The sequence below is a fragment of the Chroicocephalus ridibundus genome, chromosome Z, assembly GCF_963924245.1.
Source record: "Chroicocephalus ridibundus chromosome Z, bChrRid1.1, whole genome shotgun sequence".
In the NCBI taxonomy this organism is placed as follows: domain Eukaryota; kingdom Metazoa; phylum Chordata; class Aves; order Charadriiformes; family Laridae; genus Chroicocephalus; species Chroicocephalus ridibundus.
Window position 1 is genome coordinate 10,550,805 of NC_086316.1, and position 19,441 is coordinate 10,570,245.

The 19,441-nt window shown below is 43.5% G+C and overlaps 1 protein-coding gene across 2 annotated transcripts in view; it reads left to right on the forward strand.

Annotated features, from left to right (window-relative positions):
• The first annotated feature begins 293 nt into the window (after positions 1 to 293).
• PALM2AKAP2 (PALM2 and AKAP2 fusion) overlaps positions 294 to 19,441 on the forward strand; it is a 280,418-nt gene continuing 261,270 nt past the window's right edge. For both annotated transcript variants that reach the window (XM_063319747.1, XM_063319749.1), the window contains exon 1: positions 294 to 679. In XM_063319747.1, coding sequence (XP_063175817.1) covers positions 635 to 679 — 45 coding nt within the window. In that variant the 5' untranslated portion in view covers positions 294 to 634. The remainder of the gene's footprint in view (positions 680 to 19,441) is intronic.

The following is a 19,441-nucleotide window of genomic DNA, read 5'->3' on the forward strand; positions in this document are numbered from 1 at the left end:
ATCCCTGTCCTTTCCCTTGACCGAACCTGCTTTCGCTCAGGCGGCACCCGCTGCCTGCCGCAGCTCCCGCTCACCGTCCCCGGTGCCACCGTCCTTCCCTCCCCGCTCGCTAAGGACATGCTGTGGCACAGCCGCCCGGCCGCCGCCGCTGCCGCAGTCGTGCAGGTTTGGATTACTGTGCACGCCACCGATGTCGAGCTCCTGTCGTGACCCAGCGCCCCATAGGAGGAGCAAATGAGCTGAGACGTCAACGCGAAAAATTATAGCCATGCGAGCTATCCCTGCGCTCAGCTGCTTGGGGAGCGCATACATGGCTTGTGTGACAGCAGCGGCACACAGAAGCAGCAACGAAATGCAGTTAGCAATACAGCTGGGAGACAGGCAGCCAGGCAGGCACTGGTCCAGTGACTAAAATGATCCTACCGTGAGCCAGCCCGCAGAGCCTCCAAAAGTGGCTGACTACTACACAGGAGCTCGACTTGCTTTGCAATTACTCCAGTTCCCCCCGGGTGACTGCAGTGTGTGCTCCGTTTTGGTTTTGTTTGCCTTTTTGTTGCCCTTCTTTTTTTTCTTTTTTTTTTTCCCTCCCCACCACCCATCTCCCTCTCTCTCCTCCTGTGTCCTTCTCTCCAGGATGGCGGAAGCAGAGTTGCACAAGGAAAGGCTCCAAGCCATAGCAGTAAGTCAGTTTCATTTTACTCGCTCTTTTGTCCGTCGCCGTGGGTTTGCGGAGGGAAGGGAGGGATCCTGGCAGGGTGGCTGGGAAGCGCCTGGAGAGCCTGGCTTTCCCAAAGTTGTGCATGGAGTTCCCCGTTCGGGAAGCGAGTGGTTAAAAGTCTGCTTTGCAGGGTTTGGCGGAGAAAGAGGGCTCTGAGGAAGAGCGTTGAGCTGACACGTGCAGAAAGAAAAATGTGAATGCACAGTGGCACGCTTAAAAGATTGATGATGGAGAAGAAAAGAAGGAATAAGTGAGGAGGAGGGGAGATAGCGGGAGAAAATCACTACTCTGCTGAAAAGATATTTTCTCACGGTGGGAGCTTTAGCTTAGCTGATTAAGAAGTTAAACAAAATGATCTGCTGCAGGGTGGCTTTTACCGCAGAAAGTAATTGTGATATTACAAATTTTTAAAACAATCGAATACAAACACTACATTATCAAATTTGTGTAATTATTTGATCTACTACTTAAACTGTCACCTCAGCTCCGTAGCTGAGCACATGCTTTCAGACAAATTCCCTGACAAATTGCACCCCGCCAGGGTTAAAGTTTAGGCAGGATTTTGCCCCATTTTAGTTAAAACTTTTGTTTTCACGGCTAGGACCGTAATATGGAGTGAGGTATGGGCTCAGCTGGTGCAGACCTCAGAGGAACGCGGGCAGTGACACCCAGTGAGGATTGGGCCTGGGTGTTGAAAAACCACCATCGCCCCGGCACACAGAAATTGCCAGCTCATCTTCTAGCACGGTACAGGCGCCATGTCAAAAGGCCTGTGTTCCTCTGGGCACTGCCAGCCTGCCAGCCCCACACAGCCTGCCCTTGTTCCAGTGACACCCGGCTCATCTTCTTCTTCTTCCTCCCTGCGGCTGGGATGCTGCTGCAGCTGTGCCGGTCCCGGTGGGATGGCACGGTCCGTGCCGGGGACCGCACACCTGGAGGTCTGAAGGGAAATGACAGACGACAGCAGAGCCCGCATGGGTTTTACACTCCCTTCCCCGGTTCTCCCAGTGATCAACAGATGCTACGTTTTACTGTAGCCGGCAGAGATTACAGATTTCCTTTGTAGTAAGAGGAATGGCTGCTGCTGCTGCTGCTGCTGCTGCTGTTCCAAGCTGTTTTCTTTAAGTCCGCTAATAGGTCCGTGGAGATTTAAAATAACCCAATGTAAAACAAATAGATTGGGGGGTTTCTCTCTCTAAAATATTTCCTAAAATAGAGCAAATGGTATCATTTGATGGGGGGGGGGATACCATAACTGTTTAATTTTCAGGCAGCAGAAAGTAGATGCATATTTTTAAGCTGGTTCACAGTTTTCTGTCAGCAGTAGGCATTGCCAAATCTCCAAATGGAAACACAGGGAACATTCCCCTGGCAGCCACCCTCACCACTGCCTCTGGTTTTGGACTCCCGTACGGCACAACCATTCTGCAGAGCTGCTCCGTGCATTGCTGCTGTGCATAGCTCTGAAAAACTTCCATCTTCACATTAAAAAACAATGGTTTACATTATTACAGCTTCTTTTGGCTGCTCTATAACAGAAAACCAAGTGGCACCCTTTTCCACTCCATATGATGTGCTTAAACCTTTCACCAAAGTAAATCAGATGCTCTGCTTCTTGGTGCTTTGCATTTCACACCAATGAGGCTACTATGGATGTAAAATTATCACCTGGCGTATTGCAGCTTTTTACAGTAGTTTTATGCTGGTATAAGAGAAGGCTTTGAGAATCTGGATATTCATTTTCTCTATATATATAGAAAATATATATATTAGTGTGGTGAGCCGGACTAGGGAAGTGATCATCCCCCTGTACTCAGCACTGGTGAGGCCCCACCTCGAGTACTGCGTTCAGTTTTGGGCCCCTCGCTACAAGAGGGACATTGAGGTGTTGGAGCGTGTCCAGAGAAGGGCTACAAAGCTGGTGAGGGGTCTGGAGGACAAACCTTATGAAGAACGACTGAGGGAGCTGGGGTTGTTTAGCCTGGAGAAGAGGAGGCTGAGGGGAGACCTTATCACCCTCTACAACTACCTGAAAGGAGGTTGTAGAGAGATGGGGGCTGACCTCTTCTCCCTGGTGACAAGTGATAGGACGAGAGGAAACGGGTTCAAGTTACATCAGGGGAGGTTTAGGTTGGATATTAGAAAACATTTTTTCACTGAAAGGGTTATTAAACATTGGAATAGGCTGCCCAGGGAGGTGGTGGATTCACCATCCCTGGAGGTGTTTAAAAAAAGGGTAGCTGGGGCACTTAGGGACATGGTTTAGAAGTGGCTTTTGTCAGGGTAGGTTAAAGGTTGGACTCGATGATCTTAAAGGTCCCTTCCAACCTCAACAATTCTATGATTCTATGATTCTATGATTCTATGATTCTATATTTCCTCTTTGGTTTCTATACCTTGCAAAAAATAAAGCATAGGATAGCAATGTATGCAGTGAATTAGACTGACATAATTTTACTTCAGCTTCAAAAATATTCAGCCTTATTTTAAGCTTGAATGTGGTTCCATGAACTGGCGTGATCGCTTACCCATTCTGCAGAGCAACAGGTTTTCCATATAAGCTTGTTCGGTAACTTTTCTCCCATGCCTGGGCTGCTGCGAATGTTTGTCAGAATGCAGAGAAGTTATTTCTAGTGTAAGCTTTGCTCCATGAGGATGAGTAACATGACACAAGTTAGGCATTTCTCTTCGGCCACCAGTTGGCTAAAATAAGATCCATCCTCAAAAGTTGCATGGCCTTTCTTAGAAGAAGGAACAAGGCGGCATTTCGGTTCAGCTTGGTGTTCCCTTTATTTTGAGAAGCTGCAGTATCTCACTCAGATAAGCAGCACTCTTAAAACAAGCTGGCCAAATACTAGGCATATGGAAAGAAATCCATTTACCTTTGGGACTTCTACACACTGTTGCCTGTGCATTTGTTCTTGCCTCCATAATCAACACGGCAAATGAGCTTGCCAGGAAGACAGGCAGAGTAAATTTTAAGTGTGCATCACTAAGTATTTAAGGAAAACAAAATCCAAACATGAAAATATGAATATTTGCACCAGAAGGCTGATGCCTTGTGAAGAGTTTGATTTCGTACTTTGTTGCTGTGGCTAATCAGAGCTTTAATGTATGCCTGTCTGGCACAGAGGCAAGTGTCACGGGAAGAGGAAAAAAGGGGTCTAACTGTTAGGACGTTAGTCTAAACCTTGGTGAACATGAGTTAGCCACTTGTTTTGCCAGCAGCAAGCACTCAGCCTCTCTGTGCATTCATTTTCCTTCTGTAAACTGTGAATAATGGACTTTGGCTTTGTCTCAGAGAGCTGTTAGGGATGCATGCAAGATTGAGGAGAACTTGGATGCAAGATTGAGGAGAACTTGGTTTAGCAGGGCAAGAAACAGCTAAACAAGTCTTTAAAAAATAGAAAAAAAGAAGCTTTAAATGTATATGTTTTTAATATCATTGTACATGCTTAAGCTGTGATTTTTAGATCTTTCTATTTCTGAAGTTCCTAAAATTCACAAACTGAGAGACTGCAGAGTCTGTAAAACTCAGAGCACTGTGGCAGTCCAGTTTGAGAAGTGGGAAGATGTGAGACAACTACTGAAAAGTGGAACCCAGTTCTCTCTGCCTGGGAGGAAAGCATAAGCTCTGTGTCCTGGGGATGTCCTATGATGGCCAGGAGCAGTTGGTTTTCTGATCCTTCCGTGAGCAGAGGTCACATCACATCTCGCCACTTGGGCATCACGTGTGCCACAGACAGATACTGGTAAATCTTTCTATCATGCTCTTAGCATTTGTTTGAGCCTGACCCTAAATCACCATAGCACAATTCTGCTGCTCTACTGCCAATGGAGCCAAGCGGTGCCCGCTCTGAACGCTGCGGGAAGATGACTTGCAGGAGGCAAGCAAGAGGTTAAAAGAGGAGGTCAGAAGCCTTCCCCTCTCTGAGCTTGTTCCTATGGCACACTTCAGTGCTTGCATCTGCTCTTTTCCTGAAAGGGTGTGTGTGTGTAAAATTTTGGGTGAAAAAGGACGCGTTTTTGTAGCTTTAAAAAGTATGCCTGCTGTGTGTGGCTCAGAAGTTTGGAATGCGACTAGTCCCAGAGGAAGCAAGCTCGGTGGCCAGGGGACAGGTGAGCTGAGTTAGTTGATCCCATTTTTGATAAATAAAGTGTGTGACTCTGCACACTCCACACACTCCGCAGTCTCTGTGGCTGCAGAGTTCACCACCAGATAGTGATGTAAATATAGACAAGCATTTTCAAAATGTAAATATTTTCCATTGGTTAGCAATCATAAATCTGGGAAGTGGGGGTATTGTGTATGTATCGGTGCATCTGGGGCACAAATGCACATACAATGCAGTGCCTTGTGAGTTGAAGGGAACCACTGAGGGACAGCACTGAGGAGAAACCATCCACTAGAGCAACAACGAACACAGGAGCTGGAGGAGGTTTTCTCCTGTAGGCCCAGCCTACAGATGTAAGTGGGAAGCTAGTAAAATGTACTGATTTCTTAGCAAATAAAACCAGTGCCCATCTCTGAGAACCAGGAGCTCAGTGAAGCATTAAAGAAAAGTAATTATTGACATTCAATTAGCCATGTCAAAGATACCTCCTGTCGAATAAGACTATTCTTGCTTTTTCTATGAGATCATGAGTTTGTTGGGCTGGATCTAACACCACTTAAATGTCACCAGGTGTTTCACTTAGTATGTCAGGACACTGTTGTTTAAAAATAGCCCCCTCCTGTATGAGTGGGGTCTGCCTTAGATGGATTAAGGACTGGGTCTCAAAAAGTTGCTGGTAGCGAGGGAGACTGCTGAACAGAGCCTTGTTCCTTGAGAGCAAGGGCAGGGGAGAGCTTATAGGAAGCAGCTTTTCAAGGCTTGAAGGTGTTCTCTGTTGGTACTTTGAGGTAAATGAAAAATCAAAATCAATAGTGTGCAGGTAGCATAAAGAGAGGTGGAGGAGCAAATACAACGACAAAAACCAGTCCTGCAGAGCAAGTTGGATTATTTGGTAAATGGGGTCCTCCATTTAAAGAAGTCCTTCACACCACTATACAGCTGGTATTAAGACAGGCCAATGCAGGATGGTGCATCCGAATAAAAGTGAGTACAGCCCAGGCCCACAGACGAGGGCTCTGCGGTCTGAGCAGTGCTGCCTTTCGTGAGGGACTAGAACTAGTGCAGGAGGTAATTCAACAGGGATGAGGTGGGGGAGATCCTTGTCCTGCAAAGGAGATTAATTTCATACCAGTTAAACCTATCCCACGTGAGGTTTGAGAGTCCTCCCAAAGGGGAGGCAGGTGCATGTATGTTTGCATATAGCATTGCACTAATTTTTCACCAGGTCTTTCAGAATAGTAATACAATTATCTTTTGGAAAGGTAGTACTGGTTAGTTTCAGTATCATAATTGCTGGTAACCTAGGCATTCTACATTTCTGGGTGGGACACTCAGCAACTTCAGTGAGTATCATGTGGTGTCCATAAACTTCAGAAAATTTATTGACAGAAAAGCCAGTATCTCTTTTTTTCCCCACATTCACCTATTGTCTATTACCCCACAAAATTAAAACTCATGACTAGTAGCTAATATGTGCAAGGTCATTTTACTGTGACACTTCTCCACAATTTTTGTGAGTCCTTTCAGAGAACACTGTTCATGAAAATTAGAATCTCTGGTGTTGGGGATCACATAGAAAGAAGAGGCAAATTCATTTAATCAACAGTTTACTATTTCTGTGATTACTTAATACACTAGTTTCCTATGCCTTCATTTAAGAAGTAATGTTTTTGTCCTTATAGTTAAGCACATGATCAAATCTGTCTGAATTCAGTTGTTTTCAGACCTAAAGCCTGCAGAAAAAAAGGGCAGCAAGATATGGAAAGAGAAAGCAGGGTGGGACTTTTCTGCTTGGAAAATATGTGAGTAAGAAGAATCTGCAGAAGACTGTAAGACCATGAGTGTTATGGAGAGAGAAGATAAGGAAATACTATTCACACCTTTTAGGACAAGAATTAATAGGTGTCTAAGGAGGGTAGCAGTTGTGGACAAAACAAACACAAAGAGATGTTCTTCCTAAAATGAGCTCCTGAGCTGTAGAGCCTCTCTCTCCAGCACGTGGTGGACGCTCAGAGTGCACCTGGGCTTGAGGAGAGCCCAGGCATGCTCATGAAAGTGGAATCCATTAAGGCCTTTCTCATTACACAGAAGTAATTTTTGAGTTGCAAATTACTAGAGGCTGGCAGAGAAGTTTTACATGTACTTGCCATGTTCCTGAAGTCTTCTGCTTTAGGCACTGCGCTAGCATGGAGCATGGGCTAGATAGTCTGGTGCAGTGCAGCCCATCCTGTGTACTCAAACACATTCATGGAGTAACCATGTCTTTAAGTGCTTTCATGAGTTTCGGCACTAAAGAAAGCCCCCCTCGCAACTCATCGTGAAGCTTATTTGAACATTGCTGCAACATATTTTGATCCCATTTTTCCATTCCCATTTTTCCCTCATTATCCTATTTGAAATCGTATTTAAGGCTCTGATTAATCAAAACCATTCCTCTGCCATCTCGTTACTCAGCAGTCCTAACATCCAACTACCTGAAACAGAAAATCCTCCTGTAGCTGTGTCTGTCCTCCTTTTATATTCTGAGCTGAAAAAACTTGAGGGCTAGTCAGACCTTAACAGATTTCCAGAGTACTCTACGGTGAGGAAAACCTGGCAGGGTTGGGGAGAGTCTGTATCCTGCTGCAAACATTTCCAGGAATGGGCTTAGTGTGTGTAAACTGGGGATTATCGCAATGTAAATCTAAATGAGATCTTTATTGTGAGCACGATGTGAACCTGTGAGGTTCCTGTGAACCTCAGTGGGAATCAGTCATGGGAGAGGAAGCGTTATGTTTACATTTGCTGTAAGGGATGAAGAGAGGTTTCTCTCACACAAATCTGCAGCCCTGCCCTGGACTGCAGCGATATCATGAGTCAGCTCCGTGGCAGGCCTTGCAGAGAGAAACCCGGGCGAACACAGTTGTGTCTTGTCTTGACTTCTAGAGAATATAAAACACTGCGAGATCGTGCACAGTGTAAGAAATGCTATGGCCTTTGACCATTCTAAGCCAAGAGCCAAAGAAAAATGCCAGTAATGTCTGAAAACTAAAATTACCATCTTGGGTTTTATCTGTACTTTTCCTTTAGGAATGTCTGCCTGACAGCAAGAGAAACGGAAATATGACGAAAAAATATTGCTGTCAAGGTATCAGTGAAAACTAGGAACAAATAGAAACCAGAAACCAGCTTGCTCTCGAGAAATTTCTAGACAGTCTCCAGACTTACCCAAACTCAACTGTTTAAATTTAGAATTGTTTCCACAGCACATTCCTCGCCCTTAACACATCACCGACATCTCTTGAGCACAGACAAGGAGCTGAGATTCTGGATTTTGTTTTGTGCCTTTCAAATTTATGTTTTGCAAAAGAAGTTGAAAATGAAAATGGGTGATGAGTTTTTGTGATTTTCCTGTTGTTGTTAAGTCACTCTGGTAAAGTAAAATGGTTGTGAAAGATTTACCTTTTTGGAAACTATTGAACAGCTCTAGCCTGGCGTGTAACTTTAAGGACAGACGCCGCACACCATGGGTGCAGCAGTGGGGTAGATGTTGATGTGAAGTCAGAGGTGAGACTTTGGGATTTACATGCCATGATAAAACCGATGAATAGACAGATAGGTGGGACAACGGCAGGATGGGGCTGGAATCGGGTGCACGGTGATGCTCAGCCTCTCCTCGAGCACTCTTCCTCTTCCAGGAATCACTCCTTGTATCTAACTTCTTACCAGCTTTAGAAACACTGCTTTATTCTTGTACAGGATGAAGTCTACTCCTTCATCAGCTGAATACTTTCAAAGTAGAGTCAACAGCGAGATGGTTGGTCTGCGGGATGTATTTGGGAAAGCAGCGGACCATGCATGTGTAGTAAATTATGAGGACCCACACTAGTAATATATAGCTTCTGAGCCTCTTTGTAAGTGGGTCCCAAGGAACTCTGCAAAGATTTTAGTGTATTTGTTTATTGACAGGGGAAAGGAAGCTTGGGCAAGGGATTTGTTTGCCTGTTTCACCAAGAAACTTAACAGAGCCATGAACTCAACCCCGTGCTTCCTTATTTAGGTAGTATGGGGCTGAAATGTGATCACAAACCTTGGCCCCTCTTGAACGGCATGTGAGCCCGTCCTGAGCCTGCACGTGCTGAGGCACTGTTCGGACTCAGGATGCCATTCAGGAGCAGGACTCGGGAGCTCAGGGATGCTACACCTGCCTCTGGCCCTGATTTCTGTTGCAAATTCTGATCCATAAAAGCCACATGCCTGCAAGGGTTAACATCACCCGACAGGTCCGGTGGCAGTGAAATGAGTATGGTCTTTTGGCAATTGCACACCAGACCTGTGTAGCTCTTGACACACAGATGCTTTTTGTTACTTAGCTGACTTGCAGCAAGGTTAGGCGCTGGAGGCATGTAAAGCTTTCTTCCTCTTCGCCAGTAAAAACAAATGCTCTCTGTGCACACACACACAAAAAAAAGGCCAACAACCAATGCAGTTTGGGGAGCTCTTTTTTTCGAAGGAGACAGACCTGCTCTCATCTATGAGTTGCAGCCCTTTCCAGACGGCGCGGGACTCAGGTTGTTGATTTAGGCAGTGCTCTGATTATTTTAATTTGAGCTGCCAGCATCATTTGTCAGGATCCAGAGACAACGGTTAGCAGGGTGGGGCTCAGCCCCCCTGCAGTGCCTAGGAGTCGCAGTGGCTGACAATCAGCTCAAGATCTGGACAGCAGAGGTGTGCTCAGATTTTAAAAAATACATACCTTGAAAGAAAGCCCTCAGTTTACCAGCAGAGGGCTGAATAAAAGGTGCTTTCCAGCCTTTTGGGGACATGCCATTGTCAGCTCCTCTGCTTCAGCCATGTTCTTTTGCCATGCAGGGTTGTAAGCAGCACTGCGGTAGGAGAAAGTAACCTGGGCAGGTAATGGCTAAGGAGCCCCTGTTAAGAGGCTGAAAATTGCAGACAGAAATTAGAAGGCAGATTGCTGTGTAATTTATTGCTGGAGGAGGAAGAGTTGAGCCGCCCGCAATGCTTGCTGCAGAGAGTCACACAGCTGCAGTGTCTTTATGGCAGCAGCAGGAGCGAGTGCGGAGCTGAGATTACTGGGGAGCGGGCAGCGGTGCTAAATGCAGGCGTCTAGCTGTTAACCAGCTGAGTGCCGCGTGCTGCAGTGCCAGCATCAGGCTGAATGATCCTTCCCAGTGGGCTTGGAGTACACACACACACACAGACACACACGCACGCGCGCGCACACACACACTTGTTAGCCTCTCGTGGAACAGGTCTGCACTGCGACATGCGTCAGGTCCTTGGAAAAACTCCCGCTGACATCCATGGGTTTTTAAAGGATCCCTAGTCATCTAACTGTTTCCCGTTTGGAGCATAAAGCAAGCATTTGGCAACCAAGGTGTCACTAAATTTACGGTAACTGCAGCACAGGGGACTGGATTGTCTTATGCACTGGCTTTGGTTCAAAATTACTATCTTGGATGTGTTGGCAAGTCCTGGCAGCTTTGTGCAGATAGTATAGTGTTTGTGAGTTAATCCCTTATCTATTTTGAATTCCTACCTACATTGACATAAAAAGTGAGACATGGTTGTTAATCACGTATCTGTTCTTAATAAGTATAAGCATATGCAAGCACTTGCTGCACTTTGGAGAAGTAGACTCCAGCAGAAGGCTGGTTCTTTTTCCAGCATTTTAAGCTGGACCTTTAAGACCACTCCTTGTGGTAGGGATAGCTACTGAATTAAGAATGTACATAAACACATCCCAGCATCATGGTAAACTTTGTAAACTGTACTGGTTAAGGAGGTAACTTCTAACTAGACAGGAAAAGAAAAAAATCTCCGTTTCTTAAAAAATGAAATAAAGAACAGTCTAAACACAACATCTTTAAGAACTGTGCCCCTGTATCAGTAAGACAGTAAGAAAATACCAGCAAAATTTATGCTTGCTATTGCTGAAGTTTCAAAAAGTACAAAATTTAGACTGAAATCCATCCAGGATATCTGCAACTCATCTGCGAAATAGAAACCCGCTCATACTTTTCATGCTTTTCATTATCAGCTGCCTGATCTCCAGAGAAAAAATAATAGAATCTAAGTGGTTTACAAGTGTTTTTGTCCTTATCATGTACAACATTGCATATAATGCTGAGCAAAGGTTTTGATGAGATTGATGTGACACTGAACAGTGCAGACCTCTTCCTCTGTGAATTTCTCAGCAATTCACACAACCGAATGTCCCACAGAGGAGTTGTTCCAGAATCAATAAAGTTTCTAATATAGATAACTCTTTATATTAATGATGATTTTTTTTTTCTGGGCTTTTAAAACAGTATAATAATTCATAGTTAAAGAGACGAGGTATCTTTTAAAGATTATTCCACTGCTAAGAAGGAGGGGACAGACAACGCTGCTGAATTGGAGAGAGCTGGTAGGAGTTGCTGCTACAACTCTGCCACTAATCTTGGGGCGCTGGGAATAATTCTCCTTTGCATTTGGTCCCTGTCTCTCAGGAGAGCAATGCACCATCCTTCTTTGCCTGAGAACTCATAGCCCATGAAAAGCAGACATAAGGAAACAAGACTAGTATTTTGGTGGTCCAAGTACCTACAGCTCCAGTTTCTACTTCGTGTCGGTTTGTGATGTTGTAGGGCAAACCACCATCCTCGCTTAGACATGTAAGGGAACAAAAATAGTCTTTGGTCCCTGTTACTTTGAAAATACATGTTCCTCGATGAAAAAAATCCAGTTTACATTGATGTGGCTAATATTGACCATGTGATTGCAGGCCAGTCATAGGTGGCTGGTTGCAAGGTGGTAAGGTGCCCCTGGTTATATATTGTCGCTATCTTTATGGATTGGAGCGTGGTTTAACTAAACTGAAGGCAGAAGTGGTATCGGGCTGTGTGCTTCCTCGGTGACACCAGTGAGCTCACTGACCAGAAAGACATACCTGCAGGGCTTGTTGCGTGGTTTGTGCTTTTGGCTGCAATCGGCACACTGAGCTGAAGGAGGTTTCAATTAGAAGGTGGTAGATCTGGTTTATCATTGGCGTTGTTGTGTTGGTCACCTCTCTGTCTAGCTGAAGCTAACAGGTGCAAAAGTGGATGGAGAACTGAAGCAAGAATATATATACTAGCAATCAGTTGTCACAGTGGAAACCTGTACCAAAGAGTGTCCAGCCTGGGTCTGACCCTGTTCCAGTTCTAGACAGCATGTCACGGACCTGGATCAGATAATGCAGGACAATCACTGTATCTGTAACCTGGGCTTCACGGAAAGGGACTGTGAATGCATGTGAAAACGAGAGTTTAAAATGGTACTGGCAAATTACTAGCCTTTTTCACATGGTGTCTTCAAAACAAATGAAGGATTCTTAACACCTAGTACTAAACCATTGCTGGATAGCAGCTCTAAAGAAAAGATGATAGTGGATAGTCCAGGGAACATCAGTCAGCAGTGTCATCCATCGTGGAAAAGGCAAACAGGCTAGTATATATAAACAGGAATGCTGCCTATAAGGCACATGAAATGGTGCTTTGTTGAGACCCATGCTGAACGTTAATCTCCAAGAAAGTCATGGACTAAATGGAGAACAGTACAGGAGAGCCAGGAATGATCAGAAGTGGAGAAAAATTACTTCTGAGGGAAGACAGAATAAATCAGACTTGTCTGGCCTAGTGAAGAAAATACTGAGGTTTAGCTGATCTTGTTTAAGGGTAGGAAAAACTTTCCATATTCCTCCACTATTTTTGTTTGTTCTCAGATGTTGCTCAATCAGCCAGTGATAAGTAGCTTACATATAAAGGGTTCTTCTGCAGCCAGTCAGTTTTCTCGTGATGCCAAGCACAATCCTTCCCTGAGACTTGGCAAGCGACATATGGATGCTTGGAGACCCAGGAGAACAATTTGATCCAACCGCAGTGAAAGAAGTCTGAAGCTGGGTTGGTCTACTTTGCATTTTGGATAGGCTTAGTGTCTGGGTAGTCATACACTGGAGTTCCAATATGTTGGGTAACATGATCATGTCCGAGTACATAAAATTACCTCTTTTGTTGGATTTAGAACACCAGTCCCTATACTATTCTCCTGCAGTAGGACTTCATCCTGTTCCCCACCAAGTTAATAGGAATTTTACTGCTAGTTTCAGTGATGAACAGGAACAGACCCGTAGTATCCCCAAAAGTGTTCACACTATTTCTGACTCTTTGTCATCATAAAAAGTGCCAGATATGTGCCAGATCACACATCTAAATCAGACTTTCCAGGACAACCAGTTATAAGGCTGAGGGTAAATAGAGAAAGTGGAATTCACAATTCCTCTAAACTTGAGAGGTGCATACTTTGCCACTCGACGCATATTCTTACATGGCTAAACTCACTTATCAAAAGTTTCGTGTAAAAGAATGACTAGATTTTAGACTCCACGTGTTCTCATTCACCCACAGGAGACAGCTAGTTTGAGAACCTGCATGTCTTAACAGCCACTACTCTTGACTTCTTCTCTTGTACATTACCAAGAGGCCTGATATTTAATAACCTTTGCTGAAATAAGTTTCCTGTACTTTACCTGCGCTTTCTAAGTAGGTGCTTTTTCAGTTGACTCTTCCGTCCAGCAAAAGCTTTTTCTCTTGCTAGAAATGTTACCAACAGAAAAAAAAATATGTAGTAACAGCCTTATTTTTCCAGAAAGATGATGGGGAAGGAAAAATGGAGAAAAAAAAAAGTGGGGGTGTATTTTCAGTTTTGGGCAAATCATGTTTGTGGTTTCTTTGTTGCTCCTGGGAGGTGTGAAACTGTGAAGGCTTAGCAAACTGAAATTTCTCTAATGCTCTAGCCTAAAATCAAAGGGGTCGAGTCCCCCGCCCTTCAGCTCGCATAGAATAATGCTAGCAGAAGCAAATCAGGCCAATACTGTCACTGAATTTCATTGCTTTTCTCTTTCTTCAGCCTAACTCGTTTCTGAGTTGTCTTTGCAAATCAATGCAAAACCTTGCACTGAAACTTCGTAGCAGATCCTTAGGACATTGTTGTGAGCTGGAAAACGCATTACGTGTAATCTGTAGGGCAGATGAATTGTCAAAGTCCTCTAGAAAGCTCAACTTCAGGCAGGTGATTTCATTGTGGCTGCATTTTGACCTGTATGTGCAGAAAGGCTTTCTGCATGCATTAAAGGTAGGGTATCAGGTGCTCAGAATGTAGCACAACCTTACAGATTTATCTTTCTTTGTTTCTAAGTTTTGAGGCAGTTCACATAAGTTTAAGAAACTGATCAGAGAGCTTCACTGCTGATGTGCTGTTAGCATTGCACTCCATTTCAAGCAGTTTCTCCTTTTTTAGCAGAATTTTTTGACTTAATAAAACCCCTCTTAAACCATGAACAATGAACAATTGCTTTGCTTGTGGATATATTGCTGAAGCTTGATATGTTACCATGTGTCATCCAGAATCACAGATACTGGATACTTACTAAAGTGCAAAGGTGGTGAACTTGGTGACAACCTTTTACCGTGTTGTAGCAGAAATTACCTCCTGAATTTTAAACCGTTGTGATTGCCACATTGGCCTGTGATTTGACAACTTAACTCCCTCTTTTTTGACCAATTTTCTTCCCTTTAAAAAAAAATTTAAAAAAAAAAAACAAAAACAAAAAGGCCCCTGCTTTGGCTGATTGAGAAGTATCAGCAGTGGGTTTGGTTGGTCCAAGAATTGGGATGTTTTTTACTGTGAAGTGCATCACTTTCTTAAAAATGACTGTGTAAATGGCACTCAGCAATTCAAGTTGTATTGTCTTTCAAAGGTTACCATAGCATATTCCATCTAGAACATGTTGGAAATGTTTTCCTTGGCTAAAAGGCACCAAAAGAATAATTACGATCCTTTAGGGCATGTCTACATCTCACACTGAAGTACCTACATCTGTACAAAGGTGCACATCTGGCTTTTGGGTCTGCTAGGTATCCAAAACAAGTCCACATTGTGGCAAATCAAATGTTTATTGAAGTGGGTGTACAACAGATATCAAAGGTAATGGAAGCAAGCTGGTAACTCACTCCAAGTTCAGTAAAAAGCCACTAGGATGAGCACAGCTGCCGCTGCAGAGTGCTGTGGTGTATGGCATCGATTAACTCCCCATCTGACTGAAAAATACATGCCAAAGAGCCTTACTCAGTAAACTCAGCATGAAGTCTAAACTTCTGTTTCAGAAAGGAGGCATTGCAGTTGTTTATTATTCTCCTTAGTGTCCTTATTCAGACATTTTTCTCCCAACAACTACCGTCACAATTTTTTTATTTATTTTCCATTGCTCTGATGAGGACTAGCTGTCTCACCGCTTTTTTCCTCACACATGAGCAAGAGCAAAATTGTCAAAAGTATCCACTAACTCTGAACATTCAGCATGAGGCATTTTCAAAGCCTGCATTTTTCAGAAAATATGTTGTGTAATGCTTTGTATATCCAGAGTACCTCTTGTATTGATGTGAAAGACACTGTGAAACTTCAGTGCATCTGACTTTTGCATCTGCTAGACATACAACCAAATCTCCATTGTGGCAAGTCAAGTGTTTATGGAAGTGCTTTAGCCTGAAGACACTTAGAGCATTTTGTAGGGGGAAAATAGTTTTTCTGAGGCAGCTGACCAGTTTCACAAGTGGCAAATTGAACAGTACACAGTTTGTGATAGGAGAAAATTGCATCCACTTACCTTTTTAACATTGATTGCATCATTGAGCTCTGTGCTTTTAAAATTCAATCAATCAATATTAATTTTGGGTTGGTTTGTTTCTTTGCCATGAAACACAGATAAAAGGAAGAAGGAGAGAAACCAAATCTATTCAGTAGTAAGGAATACAGGACATGCCATTGGAGACCACAACATTTGTCATGCAAAAAGAGCAAAAAACCCACACCTCTATAACAGAATTAGTTTTGGTTTTGTCACCGAATTCAGGCCACTTACTTAAACTTCTGTCCCCATTCTTCCCTACAAAATGTGGACTGTGGTACTTACTGTTGAACTATATGAAAATCATCTAAAACAAGTCTAAATGGTCCTTTGAAGATGGGACTTCAGGCACAAGCACTTCCCAGAGCTTTATTATTCTGTCTTCAGCAGTTAGTGAAACTTGGTGCTACAAGGGAGGGAAAGGGAACCCCATCATGCACCTTCTGAGTAGTTTCAGGGTAGTTTTTCTTTCTGTTTTGGCAGTGGAGAAGACGAATCTCTAGTGTTCGTTACTGGCATTAAAGCAGCGCCAGCTGAGGTCTGTGCCCTGTTGTGCTAGCGCAACAGCAAACGCATGCCCGACATCAGCCTCCAGCAGAGCAGAGACCACAGAAGATGAGAAATGAGCGCAGAAAAGTGAAATCATTTACCCAAGGACATTCGGCAAACTGAACCCTATAGGTACTTCGTTTGACTCCGACATTGGCAGGCTACACGCTGAACCCCACTGTTCATGTCCACATTAACTGCTCTGGTCAAAGGTTCCCACCCCACACTGAAACCCACAGCCCACTGAAGTGCTTCTTTATGGGTGCAGAAGGGCCCTATGTAAGCACAGGAATCTTGTCTTGCCTACCTTCTTCCCCGCAGGATGCTCTGACCCTTTGGTGGCCCAAGCTCTCCACCACCTCCACCACAGCAAGCACTTCAGAAGAGCATCTTCAGTAGAGTTGTCATGCATTTTGGTTAGCCAGCATCAGTAGACTTCATACTCCAACCTGTGGTGCAGCACTGATCCTCTGCAGTGTTGCATATATTCTGTGACTACAATGTGTGCAGTCAATTAACCCATCATTTTTCTTTTTTACTGCCTTCCTGCATACAAGCAGAGTAATACCAATAATGCACTTCCATAGATCCTTCAGAGATGTCTCAGCACCAGAATTTGCGTTGAACCTCTGCCTGCCAACTCCAGTTCAGAGGCATCTGAAGCCAGGGAAGGAACCTGGATCCAGCCCTTCTGACCTGGTGGTTCTTCCTTTTGCTCACATTCATAATCACTGTTATTGATTGCCTGGTCTAATTTGCAGTGTACAGGGGCAGGTTTTGTTAGTACCTTTGCAATGAGGGACAGAGAGAGTTTAGAAGCTGATGGGCCATCACACAGAATATGTAGTACAACATTGCACCACTGAGTACCTCATGCTTCTGTATTTCTAGGGAAGCAAAACAAGAACGTCTCTGCACAGTCTAGCATGACATAGGAAATAAATAGATTGCATTTCCTTCTCTGCAGCAACACCACCTATAGCTTGATTTCTCTCCCCTTCTATTTTGATTCACAGACACATCCAAAGACACTGTCCCTCGGCAAGTAATAACTCTTAGAAAGAAAAAATCATTTACACTGTGAGTAAAGAATGGCTTTAAGGAGGAGAAGCATAGACGGGAATATTTTCAGCTATGCAGAACTGTTCTGTCCAAGTCATTACAAATCACGTAACTGTGGCATGTATTTTCAAAACCCTGTCAGTGGAACAGATCATTTTTGCCTCTGCCTTTCAAGCTGTGATCTTGGACAGGTGGTGGGAAATTCTGAGTTTTTAAGGCTATTAAGATTCAGAGAGGAAAAACAAAAAGGTGAAAGTGCTGGCGCCGGTTTCCTAGCATGCCTCTTGGAAGGAAGAGGGCCTTTTTCTACCATTGCCAGTTATCAGGACTGTCAGCCAGCTAGTTGCATCCTTGTGACAAGCATCATATTTTATTAGTATGTCTGTCTTCTCTGTATGCCAGCTGTTCAGCACAGGACTGCAAAAAAGATCATTACGGCAGACTTTGACTTGGCAAAAGTTACATAAGATGTATCAGAAAAGAAGATTTTTTTTTCTGTATGTCTTTCCATTATAGAGGGCTCTCTTGTAAATGGGAGATAGGAGTATTACCGCCATTCCCATTGAGTGCCCCACATGGGCCAAGATATGCTGTTAACAGTTTAGAAAAGTATTTCTAAACCTTCTCCCTTTTTAGTGAATCCATGCAGATTTAATTTTTGGCCTCCACCCGACATACCATTATCAAGCACCAGAGATTAAACCATTTGTGGATGTGACTGAACTTATGTTTGTTTCATTATCAAACTAATTTGATCAGATTTCGTTTTTAACTTTCTTCATTGCTTCTGACATCAGTGTGCCTTTGAGCTAAGCAAAGTAGCAATCCCGTGCTGTGCTCCAGCATGGCAACTGGCCACAGTGTAGACAAGTCAAGTCACCTCTTGCAGGTATTGCCTGGTGGCTCGAGCCTACCAAAGGTATTTGGGTGGCAGTCAGGGCCCAGCTTGATGCGTCGTAGAAAACACTCAGTAGAAATGTACAACGGCCAAAAAATACTTTACTATGGAAAACTCCATTGTTCAGCACCATGCTGTCTTTCTCCTTAACTGCTTTCTCCTTCCCCTTGACAAGAAAACTCAGGAGCTGCCGGCCATTTCATCCTTGGTGTGTGTGTATTTGCACATTTTTAATATCACTCCTTAATGTTTTTCATGTTTCTTTTCTTACCCCATGACCAACTTGGCTTGCAGTTTTTCTTCAGAATGCAAAGTCTTGACCAGATTTGCAGAAGAATTCAGCATGCAATGTAGAATAGGAAAGGGTTTCAATGGAAGAAGCACCCTTGGAAATACAGGCTCTGCTGTGCCCTGCCCCTTACTGCTTCTGTATGCAATGGTTATATTTTCATAACATACCTCTAAATGTAGTGAACATGTTTACGATAAACTCCTGGTGGGTGGATCCCATCTGTTTGTCACACTGTAAGAGAGCATTTCAGAAACCTAAAGGAAAAGAAAGTCATAAATGTACCCATCCTTTCATCCTGTGCAGGCTTCTTGTTTCCTTCTCCTGTTTGATGTCTGTCTATGCAAATGCCAAGACTGAAATTCAGCTCTTTTCCCAATTTTTTTTCATGCAAAACTTTACCTTCATGTTTCTCTTATCAGCGTTTGAAACTCTGTCTTTCAATTTTCCTTTCAAATAGGGTAAATAAGATATATTCTTCTCACACTTACATGCCAATAACTTTTTTTCCCCTGCAATCCAGTATTTTTAGACACTGTTTCTGGAGAATCAGCTACAAGATACACTTTAGATGAGAAACATACATAGTAATTACCAGCTAAATCTTTTCTCATATCACACTTTAGAGGAAATTATTCCAGAGGGAAATTCTTAGCAAACTCACTATTATAAATACTGCTTAAATTAGTTCATGGTTATAGAAAATTAGAAGGAATGGGAAGCTTTGCAGGAACTACTGTTTTCTCCACCTTTAGATTGTAAACCAAGGCTAAGGAATTGTGGAAAGGCTACAGACATTTGGAAAAGAAAACTATGCAGATCTGAGCAAGAGTTAAGTTTTAATTTGCATTCAGTCACTTCCTTGGCAACTTTATTGCTTTAAACGTATCAGCCTTGTTTCCTGATGACAATGTGTTACTGACTTCAGCTCAAGTTGATGGCAAAGATATTACTGATTTAGAAAATAAACTGTCATCCATCAGAAATGATCTGCCTTTGACAGTTTGATGCACACCGAAGTGCCAGTTGGAGCTGTGGAGTCGTAACGTTCAGTTTTGGACCCCTCGCTACAAGAGGGACATTGAGGTGTTAGAGTGTGTCC